Below are 27,091 nucleotides of genomic sequence, written 5' to 3'. Positions count from 1 at the left end.
TTACCGAGCTTGCTCATTTCCTGATTAGCAGTAAATAACATCTTTTTTTTAAGAAACTGAAAAGCTGCCTTTGCTACTACATATGTAAGTTTAAGCCTGCCATCTGTATCTGTATCAGCCTTGTTTCCCTGTTGGGTAAACAAGCAATACATAACTGCTATTTAGGGAATTTAGTTCGATATTTTGTCCATATTATTACATAATGGTAGAGAACCATTGTAGGAACTGTGTTTTGTCAATATTTCAGCAGCAGTATGGTACCTGGCATCTAGTAGTTTGTTAAATGAATTGATAAATGAACACTCACTGGGGTGGCATAAACGAAGAAGGGAGAAAAGTTTTAGCATTGCTCCAGGGCTCTAATCCGGGGGCTTGTTATAGCTATCGCTTTATACAACAAAAATATTTTCACAATCCCCAAGGAGTTGACTCCTTGAAGCACACATAGCTCCTGGAAAGGAGCAAGCTCTGGTTCTGACACCCCCCACCACTGCAGTGGAATTAAAAAAGCACAGACCATAAAGCAACTATAGCAGTCAAGACCGGTATGTAGTTTATGCCTGCATTTGCCATGAAGGGTTGGCTAAGTAGATGAATAGTGTAAACAAGATAGCAAGAGGAATGATTATTTAGCCTGTTTAATAAAACTGTTTTCAGGTATTCTTAAGCACTTCAGAAGTGTTTTACCTAAAATACAAGTATATTTATATGCAAATAGCTGTGGCATCTCTAACACTCCATTCTTACTGATTAAGTAAATAAACCAGGTTCCTAAAGAACCTCTTTTTTTGTTAACCTAGCTCTAGTAACTGTATGTACTTTAGGTAATAAACCTATATTTCTTTGAAATATTCTGTGGCAGATTTCTTAACAGTTCAGAAGAAACTCCACTGGTAGCATCAGTGGACGGTGTGCTATGTAGCAACTCATGTGCAACTTTGTCCCCAGTCTCCCCTTATTCAACCTGGTGCTCTTCCCACCATCTATGCCATTAGTGGACGTGCATGTGTATGTGACAGGAGGGAAGAAGGGGTGGATAAAGGGAGGGGTAGGAGAAATATTCACTGATGTTGATATCCCTCTGGGGGACAAAAACGGATGGTATCATTTATTTTCTCTTCCAGTATATTTCTCACTTGAATGAGCAAACTGAAAAGTTTATGTATATATAATTATAAAATGAATATATAACAGACCATTTATTCATTTTATGTTATATATACACATACATGTTTCCTTTATAATAAATCCTTGATTTCTATTATTTATCAAAAGCTACATGTAATATGTGATCATCTGACACTTCAAAATCCCACTTGGTTAGATTAGCCAGTACTAGAAAGGCAGATGCCTCCCTTTCACCTGGCTAGCTCCTTATTCAGAACATCTTTCTACATGATTTACTTAGAATTACCCTAATTCCGTCCAGCACTATATTCCTAAAGCACTGGGAATTTTTAATTTTCCAAGGAAAGGATGAAATCTCTAAACTTTTTCTTCAATGGCCTGAAACCAGACTACTCAGAGAATCTGTTCTGAGAAACTCGATGCATTAATTTAAATACAAGCTTTAATGCACAAAAATTAAATCTGTAATATCTAGTTATTTTGGATGCTTCAAATAAACTTTATTTTGTATCTCATATATTGAACACTAACTGAAGTTTAGGAGGGAAGAACTGCTGAACTGGAGAGCCAGTGAATTCTATGCTCTCTTGAAACTTAATGGCAAGCTTTCATCCCAGAAACATAAGGGGATTCTTGAGGCCTGCAGTTGCATTCCTGCCGCTCAGGGTAATCAATAAAATCTGGGGCGGGCAAGCCAGACAGGATCATTAGGGATTTGTTCCAGATTGTGAATGTTGGACAAACTGGAAGAATGAAGGTCACATCAAAAGTATGAAGATGGAGAGAGTTAGCTGGGTCATAGAAAGACAGCATGTTGTTGTCATAATCCAGAAGGACACCCAGGCGTTTCAACTGCGGGGGCACATCCACCAGCATTTCCTTGTTGTTATGTCTTACGACGAAGTTACTGTTGCATCGAGAGAAGACCCAAGAGGAGGCATTCTTGCCAATCCACTCATTCTTGGGAGCTGATTTGTAGGCAATACCAACTGCATACCTGTCACACAGCAGAAAGGAGAGAGAAATAAGCCTTATTAATGAGTTATGCTATCCAGCAGATAGAATATATCATAGAAAATATAGTTCTTATTTTTCATTTAGATCCAAAATACCAATATCATTAGAGTTTTAACAAGATAGCAATTAGGAGGATATAATGATTTCAAACTTCTAGTCCAAAAGGTTTCCCATGATTTTGTTTTAAAAAGCTGACAGTTTTTTCTAGGACTGGTTTTCAACATGCCTTTTATCCTTGACTTATTGGTATTATATTTGTGCTACAGAATTGAATGTCCCAGGAACCTTACAAAGGGGAGAGAAGAGAAAAGAAAAAGTGGCATCTACTCACCATGTCGAGGAACCCATGACCACTTCCCAGTAGTGGCAGCCACTGTCAATGAATATATTTCCTGCTGCCCCATAACACCCTGTGCCACTAAACCTCTCTGGGGTATGACTCTTTTTCAGAGAGCTCTCATCCTTCTCCATCTGCAATCCATCATTAGAGATCTTCAACTTCTTGTGAGTCATTTTGGGATCCAGTTTAAAGGGTTGGCCTGAAAAAAGCAGAAAAAAGAAAACACATGAGGGATTAGTTACGACTTCTATCTTTGTTCTCCAGCACCATCGTTAGCAGGAGGAGCCTTGATATGATGATCATTCCTGGGTCAGTACGAGTTGGCTGCTGCATGGATTATATTAAGGAAGCAGGCCAAATGCCACTATTTTTGATCAAATAAGATTGAGCTGCCCCCTTCATATATTGTCAAATTAAAAAGGGGTTCTCAAGACCTCAGATTCTCCAAATATATACTTTTATACTTTGATTTGAGTGGGTGGATTGGGATTTGAGCAGATTTTAGGGTAAGGAGAGCTTGAGGTATGACAAAGTGAGGGGAATTGATGAAGCAATTGCTGTTCGGTAACAGAACAAAAACAAACTGAGAAGAACTCAGCAATAGGACAATTTTTTACCCTCTTACAATGGAGTATATAAATAATATATAACTAGGAAACATCATTGGAGTCACTGCTGCATCATGAATGATCAGAGAAAACATTTGTTGTGGAGGATCATTCGTAACAGAGAATTCTTTAAAGCCGCATGGCAAAAGCAGTTACTAGAGGCCAACAGCTAGGTATGGCAAGAACTACTGTATTACACAAAATGCATCTGTGGCAAACACTGTTGGCACCCATCCCCAACTTTTTCATCTTTTACTCCCTTTCACTTGAGGCCAGAAAAGCTAAAGAGTCAAGCTCCCAGGCTCCCGATTGCTGGGTATAGCTAATGAGGTGGGGGCAGATGGGAGAAGTCAGACGGGGCAGAGGAAGCCTGTGGGAAAGTGCCAGTTTTCCTCATTAAAAGGAATAGCTATCATGTGTACCAAAACTGTTCCCCTTCTTCCTTTCTCGAAAGGAACTATAACATCGAGAGGCTGCTGTGGCCATGTGGCAATCAGCCAATACACAAGGGGAAGAGCCTGGGTCATTACAACACAAAGCTGCAGCACCAGACCTGAGCTCCTTACCCTTCAAACTTCTTTGCACTTGAGAAAGAAAATGCTATTTGTTTAAGCTGCTAACAAATACTATCTCTAAAGCTGAGTTAGTTGGTTTTCTGTCACTTGTAGTCAGAAGCATTTCTAATAGGTGTCGCTTCTCTGTAGTAGGATTTTACCAGATTATCGCCCTAAGCATGGAGGTGGGGTGCAGAGAAAAACTCTTCATTAATACCCTCCCAACTCACCAACAATATGTTTTATGTATATCTCTGTGTCCACATATGTCCCAGGGGCAGAAACATACCCCTTACCCAAAATGTGAACTACACCAGCAAAGCTTTTCTAGCCAGGGCCTCTACTCTCCTGCCCTGCAGTGGGTGCTAGGTGAACTCCCTGACATGGAGGAGAAACTGATTGCTTCTTTTTGAATCATCACAACGTACTGTTAGTTTTTAGTCGGGTAGGTTCACTGTTCCGGCTGCCTGCTTGGTTTATGGCTTTAACAATGAAGATGTAGCGCGTCCCACTCTGCAGTCCATGAACTGTGTAATGGTTCTGTTTAATGTTGGGCACAATCATCCAGCTATCCACTGAATTATACAGGCCTGTGACGTGTGGAAAGACAAGAACATTAACCAGCAGGTAATGGAGACGGGATGAGAAGCACAGTCAAAATTCATCAAGAGCTGCCCTCCCCCAAAAAATGTAAATTTCATTTTGTTTCTTAATCCTGGAAGACATAGTTTCATTTCTCCCACAGAGCTAGGCTTACGCCAGGCTCCTTGCTTCTGGCAATTGAATGTTACCACTAGCAAAGGTTAGGATACTTCAATTTTCTTCCAAATAATACAAGAATGGTCACCATACAAAAATCACAGAATCATTACTTTTATGGGATCCCTAGATCTTTAACCCAATAGTCCAATCCTCTGAGAGCTGAGAGCCTGGCCTGGGATGGATGGAGAAGTTCTGCACAAAGCACAGGAACATGGAATCTCAGGGTCCAGAGGACCCCTAGACAACATAGTTCCCTCATTTCACAAATGGAAAACAAAGATCCAGAGAAGAAAAGCGACTTGCCCAAGGTCACAAATAGCTGGTGATGGTGCTAAGAACCCTGGTCTCTAATCCTACTCCAGTGTACTCTCCACTGCATCACTAGTCATGGGATGAGCAACAATATTCCTGTCTCTACAACATAGAAAAGCTTTCAAGGCTTCTGACTAAACTCTCCTACCTTCTCCTCACCTTCACTTTCAAAACTAGGGCTCCAAGGTATCATGGGGAAGTCAAGGAGATGACATTATAATCAAAGTGAAAAAGCATCTCCTCACTTAACACTACAGTTTCACCCCTTTCTGACTCTGATTCCAGTACTCATTCAAGATTGGATGATCCAACAACACATTGTTATCTGGAACCTTCTTGCCTCCCAAGTAGGGAAAGGGACTAGAAATGTAGGCTTCTGCTTTTGAAACTCTTTAGACCATAAGTATTTACTTAGGGAAAAATGTATATAATTAAAAACATGTACTTGGCTAACTTTTAGTAAAAACAGGTTCAACATTCTTGTCTATAGATTATCTAGACTTCTCTCTTCTGTTATTTGCTTCCTGGTCAGTTTACCACTTTTTAAACACTTTGTACAGAGGGAGGAAAGAAATGTAATTGGTCAATTTAGCAAGTTATGCAGCTGTGGTACAAAACTTAATGAGGTCAAAAATTAAAAATAGTAATTTTTATGTTAAAAAGTTCAAAGAGATCAGATTAGGAAGGCTTTATAATTAATTTGGGTGGGAAGTGAAATTTTAATCCAAAGAGGAAATTACATGATCTTCCAGATATACTTCCAACAATACAAAACAAACAAACTGAAAGGCAAATTTCACAATGAAATACTATGCAGTTGAAAAAAACGAATGGGAAAGGTCTCCATTAACTGACATGGCATGATTTCCAGAGTAAATTGCAAAAGACATTTATAGTATGGTACTATTTTTGCCAGAAATAAAGGCAAATAACAAATGGTACATATATTTACTTGGATTTCCAAAACAATAGCTACAGGAAGGGAAAATCAGAAATTAATGAAGTTTGGTATCTATAAGGGGTGAGGGTGGGGGAAAGGGATTAAAAGGACATGAGAGAGAATGACAATTCTCTGAGTACACCCTTTTTCTATAGTGTTCTATTTTGGAAATTCAGAACATTAAAATGAAATCAATATGAATGAGAAGAGTGGGAACAAAAATTGAAGACAAACCAAAACAAATGAACTCAACTACATTTCAAATGAAAAACCAACCACACCAAAGGCATGAGGGCAGGGGTAGAATGGCAAACAAATCCTGAACTATTGTTTGTTTTTGTAGTGGTATGGGCAAAACGATTCTGTAATGATTTTAGATATATGATGGGATTGAGCAAATGAGTACATACATTGATGCTGTTATCAGGGTTCTCACTGTGGAAGTAGGAACATTCAAATATAGAATGAAAGAAGGCAAGAAAGAATCCGTGGGGAATATATTGAGATTGGGGATATTGGTATGAACCCATGATTTCTAACATACCATAGATAGTGTATGCACACACATATATGTGCACATATTAAGTATGTATGAATGTATATGTGCGTGTCTATGGGTACATGTGTCTATGTGTGGTATCCAGGCCTTGGTCTCTAATACCATGCTCTCACTAAAAAGAACTAGGGCTACTTGGAAAAATGGCTGATTTCAAGGCTAGGGCATGGTAAGATAACATGATCCTAGACCCTTTTCTTACTCTCAAAATTAAGGATGGACAGACATGCATAAGAAAATGATGGGAGAATATAAAGAACCAAGAGTCAGCTTGAAAGGCTCCCACTGGCTAAATCTGGCCAATTTAAGCACTAAGATAAGTAAGGACAGTAAAGTATAAACTTTTGAAAAAAAAAAGAATTTATGACTATAAATAGATAATACATAGATAAATAAATACACATATAAATGGAGGTTGGGGCTCTTGTTTACAGTGGAATGCTGGTGTGCCAACTTGAAAATGTGGGAGGGCATACTCCATTGGAAAACCATTTTTCAATCATCACAGTAAACATTGGATCCAACAAGAATTATCAATTAATACTGAAACATGAGTGGGAGTGGGATGCACTTGATGAGGGTGCATTCATGGACTTAAAGTTGCACTCAATAGATTACTTTGCATAGATTTCTAACTCAGTTGCAAAAAAATAAATAGTAACCACACAATAAAGAAATCAGGCAGCATCTTTCACCAAAATCAAAATCAGCATCACCAACGAAGAGCAAGAGGGTACTGTGTGTCTCCAGATATGATACCCTAAGGAGGACACAACATCTCTTATTTACCATTCCAGTCATGAATGCATAATCTGAATAGAATCATGAGGAAACATCAGACAAACTCAAAGTAAGGAATAATATAATTGAAATGAAAAAGCACTTTTAAAAATGTCAATGGCATTGAAAGTTTTTGGTTAACAAAGGCCAGAGATATGTCAGTTAAGGACAATACCTGATCCTAGACTTTAAAAAGCACAACACTGGGTCCTTTACATGTTATAAAGTATGTTATTGGGTCCAGTGTCAAAACTGAAATATGAATGATAGATTAAAGTATTGTAGCAGCATAAGTTTCTTATATTTGGTAACTGTTGTGTGGTGTTTTAGGATAATTTCTTTATTCTTAGGAAACATACACTGAAGAATTTAGGGGTGGAAGGTCATGATGGATATGATTTGCTGTCAAATGGGTCAAAAAAATAGAGATAGAGTTAGCAAATGACAAAAGAAATGGAGCAAATATTAACAATGGATGAATTTGGCAAAGAGTATGGGTGTTCCCTGTGCTAGTCTTGCAGCTTTTCTGTAATTCTGAAATCATTTTCACCTAAAATTATCTGAATGACTGACATGTAAAAAATTGGACTAAGTTTCTTAGTGAAGCACAAAAGGCCTGGACTAGCGCTAACTGGTAGTTGTGGTTTAATTCAAGGAGCATTAAGCTTGAAGTATGACATTTGACAGGCTTGGATTCAAACTTTACTTCCTCAGTTTGTAGCTCTGTGACCTTGGGCAACTCAACTAACTTGAGCCTCAGTTTCTTCATATATAAAATGGAAATATCATCACCTATTTCATAAGGCTAAGTAAGAACTCAAGGGGAATAAATGAGGTCATGTATGTGGGAATGTTTGTAAGTGGCAAAGAAAATTATTATAATTATTATAGTCATTCAATTATTTTTGCAAATTATTTTGGTCATTATTTATTAGAAATAAGAATTAGGGCTTTTATACAGAAGGACTGATTATTATTTATAGCTGCACAACAGTTTAATGGGCTCTTTTGTTAGAAGTGAGCACCCCATCACTGGAAATATTCAATGAGAGAAAGGATAATCATCTACCTATGAGGTGTCTGGTAGAAGGATAGGTTAGATTAGGTAACTTCTAAGGTTACTTCCAATTCGAAGATGCTATCTTATCACCATGAAGAATTTTCCTTTTAGTTCTTCCTTACAGAGGACTACACATCCTTGGAAATAGAGGTGACCACCTATAAATCTTTGTCACTTCTTGCACTTATTCTCAACATTCAGGAGACCACTGCTCTCCCCATATCAGGAAAGAAAAGCACAGATTCTGGCTCTAAGACCTTCCAGAGCAGGAGAGATAAGTGCAGACAAATATGTTGGGGAAACCTTAGAATTGTGACTTCACAACATGAAGAAACACCTAGGAACACAGCTACCCGGGCCAAGTGGCTTAGGTTGGAGCTGCACGAGGCAAGTGTTTTTTTTAGAGTTTGACCCCAAATGTCCTCTCCCCTCCCCACCCAACCATGTGGCTCAGAATTGTCACAGAACAGGAAAAGGAAGTCTATCAGGAGGGTTTTGTTGGAAAAAGTCCTCTCATGCAGGCCTGTGACATCAGACACAGAAGCACAAACACAAAGGTAAAAGAATATGTTGATCCGCAGCTATGCAGATGCAACCTTAGGGTGGGAATGAGTTCAAGTCTTGAATCCAGCTTTAATTCTGATTCACTTCCATTTTTACCCAGCTCATTGAGGAGAATTTGCAGCTCGGCCCCTCTTGTCCCGCAATCGAAGAGTTCCTACTGTGCCTTGTGTTGCTCCAATTTATCGGAAGGTAAAACTACAACACGTGAGCTAAATGACTCCTTTTTGAACATGTTTCGTTTTGTGGCCCCTGACACATTTTTATATTCTGCACAATTTTTGAAGGAAGCAGAGATGGGATACAGGGAAGAGTGACAGAAGCAGGAGACTTGTCACTATATTCACTGATACAAATAGGTGGAGTAAAGGAAGTAGTAGCCTGAACGTAATGTGTTTTGCCATGATAATGAGGTGGAAGGTCAAGCAGAGAGATGTTCACACACATAGAATCAGCAATGATGGTGGCTTAGCTACCCAGGAATGAATTCTGAGCTGTGTTCTGCCTTGGGAGAGGGGAGTGACATGGATTGAAGAAAATATAAGATTTACATACAGAAATGGGAGTGGCCCCAGTGACTGCCCAGCAAGGAAATACACAGCTTGATTGTCAGCCCATCAGTAAGGATTTTGCAATGCCCTGAGGGAGCTTACACTGTCTATGAAACACCTAACATGTCTTACAAACACTTGCCTCGTGGAGCCCCGGCCAATCTTGAGCAGCTTACTGCTTCCTTACATTTCCTTATCTCTGGCCACAGGCCCCAACTACACCATGACTTACTGATGAAGTTAGCCTGGCCAGTGAATATGGTGTACTGAAGCTCATAGGAGCTGATGCTGAACTCATCATCCGAGATCCAGTGGACTGTAATGGTGTCATGGGAGGCAGTACAGAGTTCCTCTCGGATAGATGGTGGGTTTGGGGCTGTAAGGAAAGGTAGAGAAAAAAGTAAGGAAAGCACACTTTCTGTTCCGGAATTTTACAATCGTTGCTCTTGCTGCCCAACCCAACATCTTGTAGAAAGGAGCTTTTCTTGATAAGAAGCTTTAGCTTGTATATACCACACAACATGAAGCAAAGTGCTGAGACCTCAAGTTCCCTCAAGCCACAATTGTTTCAACGATGAATATATTTTAGGCAAAGATGTATGCGTAAGTTATTGAGATGATTGCCCCATTGTTTACTCTGCCTACATAAACATACACATAGCTACTAGAGCAGTGGTCACATGGTTTTCTTATTAAATGATCCTCAACCTATTTTTATTTCAAAATAAGCTTTTTATACATTTTTAGCAGTATAGTCAAATGCAAATGAGTTTCCTCCTCTATAAATAGGATGATCATTATCCCATAGATTTATTGTGAGGATTCATGTTAAAAAATTAATATAGTTTGGTAGAAAGTAGATGTTCAACAAATGGCAGCCATTTTAATATATTAACAAAAGTAGTTACAAATATAACATGGTTGTATATGTATATTTTTTCTCATAAAATGATAATTCACAGCATTTTTAACAGGTTGGTAGCATCCCTCATTTTCTAAAATTGTACACAAGCCAAATATTTTTTACATTTTTCTTCCTAATCTGCTAATTCTTAAGTTTTCTTAAAAACATGTGAATGGTAATTACTCATGTGGGATATTCTCTGATATTCCCTAATTGCCACATGTGTTCTAGCCGCACAAAAAGTAAAAACATATTGATGATAGATTCATAAGGGGAAATCCATCAATAACTTGTTTTTTACATTTTAGTGCAGATAGTGTACCCATCCTGCACCCAGAAATATTTGACAAATCATCTTTCTTTTCCATTCCATGAGCTAATATATTTTCTATCTAAAAAATAGATGTCGTTTTAAAGGTTATAAGAGCATTTTCATTATACATATTTTCTCTTCCAGATTAACAGAGAAGCACACTAAAAGATTAGGGGCCTCCCTGGTAGCAGAAGGGGTTAAGTCTCAGCACTGTGAAGCGATCGGCAGCAACTGCAGCATGAGTTCGATCCCCGGCCAAGGAACTAACCTACATAGTACAGTAGGCCTCTCCTGTCTTGCCTGCTGCTCCCCACAGCAGTGTATTTCAGCAATCCGCCTGTCCTATTCCCCACTCTGTCTCTGGTGAATCCTCTCACCCCCACCCCGCATCTCTGTCCTAGACCCCAGCTCTTGTATGCATAAATAAATAAAATATATCTTTAAAAAAAAAAGATAAGGATTAAAGTGTTAAGGAAAGCAAGTAGTTTCACACCTGTTAAATAATCTAGCCCCTCCAGAAGTTTCTTTTCTCTGGAAAAATCTAAAGCAAAGTTTTCAAAGGCATCATTAAAATTGATGTCTGGAATCAAAACTTGAGAAGATGCAGTTGCCATAGCCACCCTGGAAAAGAGAAAAGTACATCAATATACTTCAAAATAAGTTGACAACCTTTATCCAGTGTTCGATTTCTAGCTTAACAAGGTGGAAATAAACAACTTGTAGAGCTTGATATATTAACTGAAAAATATCGTATCTGCGCTTTTTCAGTAGAAACCATTCATATTTTCATCACCAGGAACCAATTAAGAGTTATGCCATATTTATTCACATATGTTCACCCCTCAAACATACTCCCCCATCCTGTCTTAATTTTGAGAAGTAAATACAGAATTTTTTCCCCTCTGCATCATTTTCCATCTGGCAGGCAGTATCAACAGTAGACCTCTGAAGGCTTAGGCTTTGTAAGAGCAATTTGAGAGATTCTTTTTCTCCCCCCTCTATTTTTCTTATGCCAAACAACAAGCCATACTGAGGCTGGGTTAAAACCTTCCCCTAAATTTTGTACTTTATTTGATCACTTATAACACATTTTTAATTTTATTTCCTAGTTGCAGATAGTGCTATTCCAGATCATTCTAAATATCTCAATGAGAGCAGGTTCATATTTTGTACCTCTTATCTTCCATGGTCCTTAAGACAGTGTTGTACACATGGTGATAAAATTAAATGATGAATGGGTAACTCAACAACACAACTGGAAATTGAGCACTTAGTATATACAAGGTAGTATACATATACGTTACATGTATTATCTAATTTACTCCTTACCATAAGCCTATGTAGTAGATGGTCTTTCCATTTTATTTGTTTCTTGTTTTTAAACATTCTTGTTTATTTATTCACAATATAGGATATGTCCCCTCAGGTACAATCATCATAGTTTTCCCACCACCAAAGTGCCCACAGCTGTTCTTTCCATTTAATAAATGAAAAACTTGACAAAAAGAAAGGTTAGTAACATGCCCAAGGTCACACAATGAGCAAGGATCAGAAATATAGCTGAACCTGTGTTCATCAGGTTCTAAACACTGTACCTTTAATAAAAACAATTAAAGCATATTTTGTACACTTTGCCAATTCTCAACCATGGTTACACATCGGAATGATCTCAAAGCTCTCTGACTGAAACGCACACACTTAGGTCCTGTGTCAGACCTTCTGAATCAGTTAATGAAAATCCTTGGGCATGCAAATAGCAGGATGGAAAGAAACATTAATATGGCAATAAAATACAGTTCGAGGGGAGAAAGGAGGATCGAATATAGGAAGACGAGATAGAAAATTTTTATGGCGAATTAGTTTAAGGGCATGGGGTGTTAAACATTTATGTTTAGGCACGTGAGCCCTGCTACACATCTAACAATAATAGTTCTTGGCTCTTTCTGAAATTACAGATGTTTCAGTAATAAACTGCAGGCTAGGATCAAGAAATGTAAGACTAACTTAGTATGATATTAAGGTCTCTCACCAAGTGGCCAAACTTCTAAGATTTCGTAAGTAAGAAGACAACAAGATCTAAGAGTTAGGGCAGAAAATTGGCATGTGGAATTTCTTCCTGGACTCCTCAATGTTTCTTCCTTTCCTCCCACTCATCCACCCACCCGTCCACCCAATACTTGGTAAGCACAACTAATGTGCCAATCACTGTGTTAGGCACAGGAGACATACAGGGAAAACATGGTAGTTGTAGTCCTTGCCCTTACAAATTGTGGAGAAGAGAGACATAAACTAGGCAAAAGAAGTATGCCTACAAAGAGAGTGGATCACACATAAGTATCACCTGGTAGGGACTTGAGTGCTAAGGGAGAGCTCCCTGGAGGAAGTTCATTGTAAGCAATCGCCTAGACAGTGAGCAGGAATTAGCTAAACAAGAACTGTGTGAAGACTGGAGAGTTAGACAAATTCACTCAGGGCCTTGTAGGCCATGTTACAAACTTTATTCTAAAAGCAATGGGAGTCAATGAAGTGTTTTAAGCAGAGGAGTCATATGCTCAAATTTAATTTCTAGAAGAGTACTCCAGTTGTAGTAGATGAACTGGAAGGCACCAAAACTGGAGGGAGATCTGATTTTAGGTGTCTAGGGATGATCAGAAAGGATAGTTGTGACAGGAATGTAGACAAATAAAACAGAATATTAATTCTAAAATCAAATTTTCAAATATATTTAAAAAGTTCAACTACATGAGAAGTCAAATAAATTTAAAATGAGACAGCATTTAGGTTATAAAATAGACAATATGTAAGAGCTTTTATGCATAAATTGTATAGTGCTTACATATTTTATAAGGGCTGAAATTGACAAATTTTGGAAGCCAACTTAGCATTAAATATCAAAATAGCTTAAAATGAAGTATTCTTTGACACCACAGCCCTATTTCATGAAATTTTTACTAAGGCAATAACTTGAGAAGTATGCAAAGACACAACCACAATGCCATTCAACACACTCTATGCAACCTAACTGTTCATGAGGACAAAGCTAAGCAATGTGTTATACATCAAAAGATGAAATATAATGAGGTCATTGGAAATCCAATTTTATAATAACATTCAATGACAGAAGAAAGTTCATGATATATAGTTAAGTTTCAAATACAATATATAGAGAATGACCTTATGTTTGTGAATATAGATATACATCTATATATACATATATATTTGGGATTATTATAGATAATGTACTACACATTTTATGTATCATATAAATTTTATATTTACCATATATATTTTATATGCTCAAATGCTAACAATAGCTGTATGCTTAAGAATGAGTTTTAAATGACTTTGGGGTATATGTGAGTGTGAGTGTGTGTGTCTCCATATTTAAGCAAAACACATTAACAATCTCAGACTATGACCTCTATTAAGGACAGTATAATGAATGTCATTTATAAGAGGAAATACTTCCCAGCTAAAATTCCATTTTAACTGACGTTTTCATCCTTAACACACTACAATGAAAAATGGTGAGGAAAAATGTTAGTCCATATAAGAGACCAGTGAGAAAAACACAGATTGTGTAGGTGATTCTCAAGCCATACCACATATACCCATCTATTCCACTTACATTATAGGCTATAGCTGAGCCTTTGAAAAGTTTTATTTAGAGAGTTGGGAATCATGAGCATCTATATGGTAATTGAAGCACTGGGAGCTAATAAGTTTGCAACAGGGAGAATGTATAATGAGAGGAGAGAATAGCCTAAGACAAAATTATGAAGCATTAAAATAATAGATGGAGGGAGAGTTGCTCACAAAAGCAAAAGAAGTAAGAGGTAGAAAGAAATCCGACCATGTTCATGGTAGCTAAAAGCAGAGAAATTTCAAGTAAAAATGCTCAGTAGGGAGAAATGCTAGTGAGAGATTAAGTAAAAGAAACAATAAGATAAAACAAAGAAAGGTTTATTATATTTAGCAACATGATATTCATTTGGTGACCTTGAAAAGAACATTTTCAATAGTGTGGTAGTGGGAGAAGACATTTCAAAGGATTGAAGAGTTGAGTGAGGATAATTAAATACAACGGTTCAAATATTTGTTTTATCTCTGTTCTGATGAAATCCTGCTGAAATGACAGTTACAGAATAAAAAGTCATAGACCCATAAGGACAAAGAGGATGGAAAAAGAGATGTCAGCAAGTAAGAGGCCGTCAATGAATGCTTAGAAGCTGGAAAGGGATGGATGAGTGGTGAGCGACAACAGGCCAGAGAAAGCTAGATCAGGAAGCCAATCATCAAGCTGATGTAGTGCCACAGACAACTGAACATTTGCACAAGGAACAGCTACAGTCCAGATCCACTCAATCCACTCAATCCAGAGCCACCCCTCTCCCATCCTGGCAACAGATGTGAGCTTTGGCACTATGCTAAAAGAAGTCTTCAGACTCTCAGTTCCCTTGCCCTGCCTGGTTCCCAGAATGGTGGCAGTCAGGCTTATATATATTCTTTATACTGCCAGAAGCAGGAGATTGCTGGATTCTTTTAAGGGGAAACTGACCTAAGTGAAAACACCTACAGAAATGACACTTCGGGTCCCCTGAATAAAAATCTGGCATTTTGCCTTAAATCCTATAGGAAGTTGCAAATTAACAAACTGTCCCAGCCCCTAAGATCTTCAGTCACCTTTTAGTGTTTAAATACAAACAGGCAGACAAAAGCTTACCAGACATTTAGGGAAAGACAGAAACTAAAACGAACAGAAAGGAAAGTTGGAGAAAATCAAGACAGTGCAGATTTGAGGAGAAAACTTGGGAAGTGGTAATTAATACCCTCAGTAAGATAAAAAAATGCGTTGTACCCACAAAGCAAGGATAGAATAATAAAAAGAAAAGCAAGGACAGAAAGATAAAAAGAAGCAAAAGATGGTGAAAAGGAACAAACTTCCGGTTATAAGATAAATACTAGGGAGGTAAGTACAGCTTACCTCACTATGCTGTGTGACAGACAGGAAAGCTAAGAGAATAAATCCTAAAAGTTCTCATCACAAAGAAGAATGTTTTCCTTTCTTCCTTCTTTTTAAATTATATCTATATGAAATGGAGTTTAGCTTAATCAAACCATCAAACTGTATACCTTAAACTTATATAATAATGTCAATTATAGCAGAACAAAAGTGGAAAAAACAGAAAAAGATTTTAAAATGTGATAAGCCATTGATAGAGTCATGGGATCGTAAAGTAAGTTAGACAATTATAACTTCACTGTAAATTACTAGTTTTATTTCTTTAAGGAGAAAAAATGGTAATTTAGTTCATAAATCATAGTGGCTTATGTCAACATTGTAAATATAGCATGTTAAAATATTAGGCATTATTACTTAACTATACTTCTATATAATTAATGTATCAAATAACATGAATCTTCAAATACTAGAAATCTTCAGTTTTTAATGACTTATTTTAGGAATACTAAGACATCATTAAATGACCTTTCTAGACTGTAATGTAACATCGAAAACATGCTTAGCTGACACATTAGTGGCTGACTATGACCCTTTTTAAGTAAGCCTTTTGTGGACATGGGTTTTAATTTTTCATGAATAAATCCTTAAGACAATCCCTAGGAGAGCCCTCGGATAAAAAAAGTAGATATATGTTGAACTTAATAAACTCCTGCCAAATCTTTTTCCAAAATGATTTTTCATTCCCACCAGTAATATGTGAAAATTCCAGTTGCTTAATATCCTCACCAACAGATTAGATGATGTCAGTCTTTTTAATTTTAGCTATTACAACTATGCCATCCAGCTAGGGTCAGGATTAGGGTTTTAATTTTACAACTACTAGTTGGTGGTATCTCATAATGATTTCAGTTTTCCTTGATGACTAATGATGTTGGTGCAATTTTTTAAATTGCCCCTGTACATACAATCTAAGATAGTATTATATATATATTTTTTTTTAAATATTGAAGGCCTTGCATATAAAATCAAAAGACCTAACCTCTGTAAGTATGTATGTTTTTCTTTCTTTATTGTATTATTAGTAGCAATAATAAGCCTCCTTCTATGAGGAAACAAAATATAATTTAGAAAAATTGCACCTATGAAAAAGCAAAGATCAAGAAAATGCTCTTATAAATATGAATGCTGAAATTAAAATTGCAATAGAAAAACTGGATGAAAAAATAAGGAAACATCTTAGATAACAGAAACTGTATACTATCTACAAAGTCATAGAATATAGGAAACAAATGATATTAAAAATTAGAGGGAAAATCTAATATGTCCAGCATCTGACAAATTAGTCCCAGAAAGGAAAAATAAAGGGGAATAAATTATTAGCAAATAATACAAGAATGTTTCCCAGAACTACAAGTTACTAGTCTTCAGATTAAAAAGACCCACTAAGGGCACAAGATTCAAGATATACCCAGATATAAGACACAACAAAATTCAAGATATACCCAGATATAAGACCTTAGAATTTCATATTAAAAAAATAGTTCATAGTCAAAAGAACAGGAATCACAATAAAAGTGGACTTCTCAACACAGCAGAAATTAGAAAACAATGGAGCCATGCCTTGCCCCTCTTCTCTCCCTTGAAAATTATAAAGGAAATTTATTTCTAACCTATCGAGTGGGAAAATTAATTTTAAATAACTTTCCGGGAAAAAAATCTCAAAAATCCACTTCTCACATACTCTTTCCTAGGAAGCTTTGGGAAAACTTGTTCCAATAAAATTAACAGAGCAAATGGTGCATGAGGGGTTAATCAGGCAGAGATGGATGGAGTCCCTAATAAAGAGGACAAACTAAGACATTCAGGGAGACTAAGATGCCTGTACTTCACAGGGCAGAATACCCAAGAGGAGAAACCTGCACAGAGCATATTCTGGAGACTTTTAGAAAGCTCCACTCTAATATTCAATAGAATACTGATCAACACATGCAAAAAATTTCCCAGCGACAGGGAGTTGTAAAAATATATATATATTAGAGAGAACAACTGCTGGTTCTCACACAGGGCCAGGAATAGTGACTGTTCCACCAGCCAGACTGGAAAATCTCATGCTTCATGGGGCACTGATTAAAGTACTCAAAAGGGTCTGCTTGAGTAGTAGGGAAAAATTCCCACTAGACTAAACACTGCTCTGATTCAACCGAACAAGTCATACAAGCAAGACCAGAAAATGAAGATTAAGCAATCTTCAAGTAATTTAACTGTGTCCCGAATATATGTAAGAATACAAAAATTATGTCATACAATATAATTTTTACAACATCTGGCATCCAATCAATATACCAGATATGCTCAAAATCCAATCTAATAGACTAGACATGCAGAAGCAAAAAATATACCTCCTAAACTGAGAAAAGGCAACCTTGAAATTCACCCAGAACTGACCCAGATGTTAGAATTATCAGGCAAGAACATTTAAATAGTTCTAACTGTATTCCATATGTCCAGAAAGCTAGAGCAAACGCAAAATATGTTAAGAAGCTATATGGAAGATCTCCAAAGACCCAAATTTAACTTCTACAGATGAAAACGACAATATCTGAGATGAAAAATGGAGAGGTTAATAGCAGATTAGGCATTACTGAAGGAAATGGTAATGAACTTGAAGATATAGCATTAGAATCTAACAAAATGAAACAGAGGGGAAAAAAGACTAAAAAAATGAACAAAACATCAGTGAATTGCAGGATGATCTCAAGCTGTATAATATAAATGTAGCTGGAGTGCCCATAAGAGAGGAAAGAGGCGCACTATTTACAATTTCCAAATTATAGAAACAAAGTGCCCAGAGACAGATGAGTGGATTAGGAAGATGTAGAGTATATGCACAATGGACATTACTCAGCTATATAAAAAGATAAACTCTTACTATTTGCAATAACATGATGGAACTGGAGGAGATTCTGCTAAACAATACGTCAAAAGGAAAAAAATATTGAATGGTGTCACTTACATGTGGGATATAGAGAAACGAAGTGTGAGTTATAGAAAAACTAACAACAAACCCTATAAACCTGGGTACAGAACTGAGATTACCAGAGGGGAGAGAAAAAAGGGGGGAGGGGCATGATGGACTACAGTGGAGGACTATGAGTATCTTAGTGGCTGGATGTGGTATGGTAATATACACCTGAAATGTGTAATCTCATACCTCTAGATCATAGACAGTGTTGTACACCAATGCTATATAATAAAAAAAAAAAAGAAAATTACCCAAAATAAATAAATAATGGCTGAAAATTTTCCGGATTTGCAAAATTCAACTGCTAATGTCTAAAACTGAAAAAATGCAATATAAGGATATTATTTAGAAATGGTCATGTTAATAAAAAAAAATCAGCATACAGAGCAGAATTGCTTGCTTTGTTGTAAAAGTGTAGATGATAGTACTAGACTCCGTAAGTTTGAATTTTGCCTCTGTCCCTTACTAGTTGGGTGATTATAGGCAAGTTACTTAACCTCCCTGTGCCTCATTCACTCATTTGTAAAATAAAGATAGTGTCTATCTCATAAGATTTTGTGAGGATTAAATGAGTTATACTTCTAAAGGCTTAGAATAATACTCAGTACAAAACAAATGCTTATTATTATTATTATTATTATTGGAAAGCAGAATTTGGGGGTAAGAAGGAGCTTGCTATTTTTTGCATTATGGCTATTAGAAATATTAATTTTCAACTTTGTACAAGTATAACTTTAATACAAATAACCTTTAAATATTTAAGAAGAGTAAATTGGAGATAAGGAAATGGAAAGCATCTTAAGATGTTGCTGTAAAAGGAAGGAAAAGGATAGGGCTATAGCTAGAGGGGATATGAGACAGAGGAAAGTTATGGCAGTTATTTTTAGATAGGAGAAACGTGAGTGGGTTTAAAAGTGGATGGGAGGCCGACTACAGAAGGGGAGAAACTGAAGCCATGGGAAAAAGAGGCCATGCGGCCACAGCACAAGTGAAGGGACATTTCTTCCATGATAACCAGAGGAAGGTGGTTGGGACAATGAGTAATTTATCATCTCATACCTACCATTCTGGAAAGAAGGTAAAGTCATTTGCTGAGCGTGAGTGGGATGGCAGCGCTGGAATTTGGAGGTGAGTACAGAAGGTCTGAAGTAGCCATTATGGAGGCAAGAAAAAAAGAAATAAGAAACCTGACCAAAGTATCCTGGAAGTATTTCAGCTCACTACTACTGAGAGCCCAGGTGAGGGTAGAAGTCAGAAGCCATAAATTTGTGGTGCAGTAGTACCACCCTCTTTGGTTATGCGATTTTTCTCCAGCAGGGTTCTGCAACTCAAATATAGACATGGAAAAGACAGGAATATCTAGACTGATTCAGGGTTGGGATTTTATCAGGTTGGTGTGATAGAAAGGACAATGGCATAAAGGAACTCATGCTACTGAAAAAGATTAGTTGAAGTGAAGACAGTAGGTAAAAATCTTTGTCGGTAAAAATCAGCACTTAGAGGTCCCAATGGAGTTGAAGAATAGATGTATTTGAAGAAAAACATATTTATAAATTCAGGGGTTGAAGTGAGAAAGTGGGAGGTTTTATTTATGATTTAAGTATAATTCTTTTGTGTTTTTTTATTGAGGTGACATTGATTTACAGTTCTGTATTTGATTTATTTAAGTGCAATTCTGGATGGTGAGGTTTAGCATGTGGGCCTTGGAAGTGGGTAGATGAAGTGGAGCAGAGGTGAGGATCACTGGAGGAGGGGATGTCAAGGAGACTTGATGGCTACAGTATTAGGCATTAGCCATGTTAATGTTGCGAATGTCATGCAGAATGATGACAGAAACAACAGGAAGAAAGATTGAGACTCTAGAGCCAAAGTCTTCATCAAATGAAAGGGAGGTCAAATCTAGCCTAACAAGCCCCTATAATGCCTTGATGCCTTGGTGGCTTATGATGAACAATGTTCACTGTAGCCCTTTGATTATTTATGAATGGTATATAGATGTGCTTCTAAGGATCTGTGAGTCCTTTGAAATTGTGTGCAAAATTACATGTGTACATATCTAATATGCAGTTTTTCCTTAGGAAGAGGGTTCATGACTTTAATCAAATTTTCAAAGGGGTAATGAACAAAATAAAATCTAAGAATGACGGCCCTAAAGATATATATGAGGAATAACTAAGTGAAAGCAACAGCAACTGCACGTAGACTTAGGAAGTGCACACATGTATCAATCTAGCCAATGTTTCTCTGTCCCTACACCAACACCAACATAGAAAGCTCCTGCCCTGAGTGGGCAGTAGAGAGCTGTGGCAAAGCTAGGGTACATGCATAGCCCTGCATTAGAGCTGGTAGACTACAGAGACCAAAAAAAAGGGTGCCAGAAATCCACAGGGCAATCTACCACTGAGGCTTAGTAATTACCTAGCTGGTTAAATCTTCAGGTGGCAACTGGTACACACGTCTGACCAGAAAAATGTGACTTTATGTTGACTCCTTTTCATAAGAGCAGGTATGTCAAAAGAATATAAGGAACTCACCGCTCAGCAATATTTTTTGCAGACTGGAGAAACCGTGCCTGGTCATTTTCTTTCAGGATATGTTCAGCTTGGTTGATGAGGACCGTTGAACGTTCAAGACACTGGCGGCAATTAGCAACTTGCTGTGCCAACTTTCTCAGTTTCATAACCTTAAAGGAATTAGAAAAGACAAATAAGATAAAACATCCAATGGTTAATTAAAAACGATAAAATAACAAGAAGAAGATCTGCTGCAGTGATTCTAAAAATAAGGCCTATTAATATCCCACAGTCCTGTACTAACCATTCACCTTCTCACCCTACCCTCTATGCCTGTCTTGCCAACCCTTCCTTCTGTTGCCTATAGTCCAATCGCTAATGCTGCAGCACACTTAGTCACGTATTCTTGTTGGTTATCTACCTCCTCTTTTATTAATAACATTATTTTTTCTGATTATAACAGTAATGCATGCCGATTATAGAACATTTAGAAGATAAAACGTATAAAAAGAAACCCTACTACCCCCAGAGATCATCTTGTTTACATTTTGTCAACGTATTTTCACATATATGCTTTTAAAAAATACTCCTTATCTTATAAGTATCTACATTTCAACATAGAGATTTCTCTTAGTTTCTTTATGCATCTGTGTGTTCACAGATCTGTGTTCTTGGAAATTTCAATTCCTATGTTAGTTGGAACCAACCAACATGGCACACGAAGTCCTGTTCATCACCTCAGGCTGTCCTAACTCCTCACACTGCACACACAGCATGAGTTTATAATCACTACCCTGAGCAGCAGACCACCAAGCCTAAAGTCATACAGCATCATGAAGGCTCACACTTGACCTTCTTGGCCATGATTGTTCAGTTCCCAGGCTGGAAGCCTGAACATCTCTCTTTCCTTCATCTTTTATATCTAATCAGCCAATGGTTCTGATCATTTCCTTTCTAGCAATATCTATTCTGCACTTCCCTTCCATTTGGGCTGTTGATTTTCTGGCTTGATGCTTCATCTACCTCATAACTTGTTTCCCTGACTTCAGTATCATCCCATTCTGATATACTGTATAGACTTTTGCCATGTCAATGAGTGTTCGTCCTTCCTTAGAAATTAGAATAGTTTCCCAATGCCATTCATAGTAAGCTGAGAGTCCTTACACTGGCATTCATGGTCCTTCTACAATTCTGGCTCACCTTTCAACCATTTGTGTTTTTTTTTTTTTTTACTTTTTTCTTTTTGTATTATCTTATACATAGGAAAGCACCCAAATCTGAAGTGTATAACTCAATAATTTGGGGGGCATATACATAAATCAGATAACTACCAACAAGGTCAGATAAAGAATATTCCAACACCCCAGGAACACCATCATTTTTATTGTATTAATAGCACTAGGCCAAACATTGTTTCTTCTTTGCCTCTCTCTCTCTCTACAACCTTACTTCTTGCTTCATGATCCAAGTGCAAACTTGAATCACTGGGATAAAACTTTGACATTTGTGGGCCTCCCTGGTGGTGCAAGGGGTTAAGGCTGCTATGCGCAGCCACTGCAGCACAAGTTCTATCCCCTGCCAGGGAGCTACCCACATGGCACAGCAGACCTCTCCTGACTCGCCTGCTGCTCCACTCAGCAGTGTATTTCAGTTGATTCACCTGTTTGCTCCCCACTCTGTCTCTGGTGAATCCGCTCATCTCCCACACCTCTGGCCTATAACCCAGTTCTTGTATGCATAAATAAATCAATCTTAAAAAAAAACAAAAATTTTGACATTTGTAAAGTCAAATCTGGCTTGGCATCACTGAAGCACTGGGCTTTACCTTTGTCTCTTTGATTTTGACAGCAATCATTTGCTTCCTCTGCTGGATGATCTCTACCAACTCGTCACATTCTTCCATAAGTTTTGCCTCATGCATAGCAGTATTCACCTGCCAAGAAAGTCCACAATATTATACAGTGATTGCTGCCTTTGTCCCCTGCTGGCTCTCAAAGGTTCGGACTGACAGCTAAGCATGCACAACTTCTTCCATACCTCCCTCATAAGATCCACTCCTAGAAGAAGGGTAGAGATGATGATATTAATGATGCAAGGGTATTGAAGCACCACAAATAGGAAGCTCTCCAGGCCTCTGGTAGATCATGATGGTTAATGGAAGCTGGGCAGAAGGACAGATGAGATGGGGGCATGTTACTCCCACTGCACAAGTCCCTTCATCCCAGAACCCTGTCCTCCTGCTGCTCTTTTGGAAAGAGGGTAAGGAAATTTAAGTATGTCAGGGAAAGAGGATCCCTCTCCACCGGCACAATAATATTAACATTGGAACAACATATCACTACCATCCTAATAAATTTGTTTTCAGTTTCCCTTGTTCCCTTCCAATTTTTAAACATATGAATGTGCTATTAAATATTCACATTAAATATATGCATGCACAGCTATAGTTTCACCTAATCACCATGTCTTAGTAGATATTTCTCACCTATGGCCATTCAGTATCTGAATACTTTTCCTACTTTGGGATACTGGCTCTATCAAAATATCTCCACTGTTAATTCAGAGTGGGATAAGGTTGAAAAAGCTACCATTTTTCATTGACTTTTCATGCACTGATTTCTCCTTTCCATTTCCACTACTATTGACATTACATGGCATGAAACCCCCAGAAGGGGATAAAATGAGACCAGGGGATCTTTGGGATGCCCAAGCATAAAGGGAAAGAAAAGGAAACAAACATATAAAAAACAATTAATGTGCGAAGTAATTTATAAATAGATTATTTCATTTAATTATCATATCTTTGTAATAGAAGGGCCATTTTTATTTGCATTTCAAAAATGGGGAAACTGAGGCTTTTAGTGACTTGCTCAGGAACACACAGCTAGTAAGCAGTAAAACCAGAATTCAAACCGAGTTCTGTCAAGTGAAACCCCTGGGCTGGCTGGGTGGGCAGGCGAGGTTCAGTTCCATTTCAGCAGCACACAGAGCAGTCACACAGGGAAGCACAATCATTCCAAGAGTCTATTCAAGGATCACTCGAGCAGAGCTCTAGAAGGCTGAGGAATAGACAATGGGTTACTTGAGAGCACCAAAACTCCAGGAGCCAGACGTGCTTCATTAGCAGGACAGGACTGCATTGCCAGTTGCTAGCCCTCTTCAGAGGATTCCTCTACATTCTCCAAGCCCAGCAAAATAACTATCACTGAATCCTGCTGCTTCCATTCTTATTCTCTTCAGTCCCTGCGGACCAAGTTTCTGTTTCTCACTTAACTGAAATAAAATGCATCTGCCAAATGACAACCTTATTTTTATTTCTATTTTGCAGGGGGAATGCCACAATGAGAGCTTACATTTATTCTGAATAAACATCCCCATTCTGGTTATTTCAACTTTTTCCTGAGTCTCTTCATTCTTGCCCTAAATTGGATCTACCTTTACAAGGCAGATAATCTTATCCTCTCAGGGAATTCCTACTCATGTAAGAATATGCAGTTCATCTAGTTCACCCTGATTCCTTCTTTAGAGTATCTGGAAACTTAGACACTTTGTATTTATCGTGTCTTTTTGAGGCTGCTGATGCATGGCCTTAAAAATTTCTTTTTTCTTTCTTTTCCTGCCACCCTTCTTGGGTAGGCCCTGTTCACATCATAATAGCCTCATAAATCATCCCCAGGTTTACCATACCCCCATATGAAAAGCATGCCCTTGCTCGAAAATCTTCATTTTGACAGCCATCTCCTTAAGGAAAGACTATATGGCTTTGTTTCCCCTACTGTAACCTGTATAATGCTTTACACACAACAAATACTTATGAAACATTTACTGATTGATTTAGCAAAGTGAAATATCTAAATTAGAATAGCAAATATTAGAAGATATACAACAGTAAATGCATTTTGTAGAGAAAAATGTAGATTAAGGGAACCAGAGTGGGGTTTAGGTAGTTGCATGGCAAAGATAAAACAGTGAGGCAAAATTAGTAGAGCATAAAGTTGGCTGAAGAGGCAAAATCCCAAACTAAAGGTGAAATAGTGACATTAAATTTCTTCCATGTCAAGAAGCAGCCCAAAAGAGTAGGGTCCTTAAATGTTTTCTGAATAAGAAATACTACAGGGAAACTGTCTTCACGATGTGAATAAAACAACTCAAATTGTTTGAAAGGCACTTCAAAAACACTGGTATTTTCCTTGTCTGTAGTTTCCTTTGAAAAGACAGTGAAGTTTTTCATTTCCTTATTAACTCTTACTTTGAAATAACTGGCATTAAATTGTTAAGCATTCTTGATTGGCCAGATGGTTGGTTGGCTAGTTGGTTTGCAGAGGACTCCAACTCTTTGACTTTTGCTCTTTGGTTAGTGGGTTTAACTGAATGTCTTAATGTCTGTGGAGCAATCTATTCTCCTGAAAATGCTGGCAACCCAATTGTGTAAATCTTCCCACCCCAAAAAAAGACTTCTGGAGGGCAGTTTCTGATATTTCAGACTATTAATATGAGAACCAGTCTTCCAAGGCCTAAACATTAGGAAATGTAGGTCTTTCTGTTAAGTTTTCAGGCTGCCCATGAAAACACATGAAAAAACTTTCTGAAGTTGCCCTGAAAACCAGTCCATATACTGCAAAGACAAAGGCCTGGAACCCAGAGAGGACTGAATGTGGTACCACAGGCACCAGATGCCCCTCCCACACACACCATATTCACTAGTGATGGACCCTTTGAAGCCACTCCCCCATCTCCAGAAGAAGAAACCACAGACTATTTCTCCCTGACAAATGGCACCATCTACTGGAAAAGTTGAAGCTCTACACCTGTAAGATATTTGAACACATAATTGAAACCTACACAGCTAATAATTGGGAGACAGTAAAATACAACAAATGACATTTTGAGTCTTCAGGGGGATATTGCACCATACAGAGAGAACAAGTGTCCAGAAATCAACCACAGAGACATGGAAAACCTTTTCTTTCCTTCAGATACATAATTCAAAATTGCCATAATAAAGAAATGCAAAGAAAAGGAAGAAAACACAGAAAAGCTGTTCAAAAATATACAAGAAAACTCAGAAAACCAAATGAATGTCCTGAGAAACAAAATTAATGAACAGAAGAGCAAAACTGAAGCATTAACAAAGAAAATAAAGGAGATGCAGAACATAAAAAGACCAATAAAGGAGATTTAAAAATTCTGGAGAAAGCTATTGGCATAGAATAGACCAAATAGAAGAGTGAATCAGTGACCTTGAAGATGATAATGCACAAAGAATCCAGGTAGAAGAAAGAGATATATGGGGGGGGGGGGAGATGAAGAAACACTTTGAGAATTATTCAACCCATTAAGAAAGGCAATATAAGAATAATGAATAATTATTCATTATTCATTATTCTTATATTATTCTCATAATATTCTCATAATATAAGTATTCTCATAATATAAGAATAATGCACCTGGTGGTGCAAGGGGTTAAGACGCAACCTACGAAGGTATCTGCAGCCACTGCAGCATGAGTTTGATCCCCGGCCAGGGAGCTACCCATATAGCGAAATAGACCTCTCCTGACTCGCCCGCTGCTTCCCTCAGCAGTGTATTTCAGTCAGTCTGCCTGTTCTGTTCCCTAATCTGTCTGTGGTGAATCCTCTTACCCTCCACACCTCTGGCCTGTACCGCAGTTCTTGTATGCATAAATAAATAAATATTATTTTAAAAAAAGAGTAATAAGTATCCCAGAAGGGAAAGAGAGATAGGAGAATAGAGTTCTTTGATAAAGAAATAATAAAGGAAAACTTCCTGCACCTAGAGAAAGAATCAAATACACAAGTCTGTTGCTAAAAGAACACTTCATTACCTAAATATGGCAAGACCTACTCCAAGACACATAGTAGTGCAACTTCCAGAAGCTGAAGGAGTTTGCAAACACTAGACCTCCTTTCTAAGAAATGTTGCAAGAATCTCTCATATCTAAATCAAAAAGAAAAACATTCACACACACACACACACACAAAAAAAAAAAAAAAAAAACTGAGCAAGGAAATAGATATTACCAGAAAATTAAGGACAAGTGAACTTCATATATCAAAAATCACCCTAAACATAAGTGGACTGAATTCACCAATCAAAAGGCAGAGAACAGCTGGTTGGATCAGAAAACAGAATCCAACTTTCTACTGTCTCAAAGAAATTCACCCTAGCTATAAAGATAAAAGTAGG

The 27,091-nt window shown here is 37.6% G+C and overlaps 1 protein-coding gene across 2 annotated transcripts in view; it reads right to left on the bottom strand.

Moving 5' to 3' along the window:
* Positions 1-1,722: 1,722 nt before the first annotated feature.
* The window catches only part of MID2 (midline 2), a gene marked incomplete at its 3' end in the record, with an annotated part of 75,191 nt that continues 49,822 nt past the window's right edge, over positions 1,723-27,091 (bottom strand). The window contains exons 4-10 of one of the 2 annotated variants that reach the window (XM_084258313.1): positions 22,710-22,817; positions 20,906-21,054; positions 10,880-11,007; positions 9,312-9,545; positions 4,076-4,237; positions 2,477-2,684; positions 1,723-2,125 (exon numbers count right to left, since the gene is read on the bottom strand). In XM_084258313.1, the coding sequence (XP_084114439.1) occupies positions 1,723-2,125; positions 2,477-2,684; positions 4,076-4,237; positions 9,312-9,545; positions 10,880-11,007; positions 20,906-21,054; positions 22,710-22,817 (1,392 nt within the window). The remainder of the gene's footprint in view (positions 2,126-2,476; positions 2,685-4,075; positions 4,238-9,311; positions 9,546-10,879; positions 11,008-20,905; positions 21,055-22,709; positions 22,818-27,091) is intronic. The other variant, XM_084258314.1, reaches the window with a different exon arrangement.

The sequence above is a fragment of the Talpa europaea genome (assembly GCF_964194135.1).
Source record: "Talpa europaea genome assembly, chromosome: X".
In the NCBI taxonomy this organism is placed as follows: Eukaryota; Metazoa; Chordata; class Mammalia; order Eulipotyphla; family Talpidae; genus Talpa; species Talpa europaea.
This window is presented reverse-complemented; position numbering and strand designations above follow the sequence as displayed.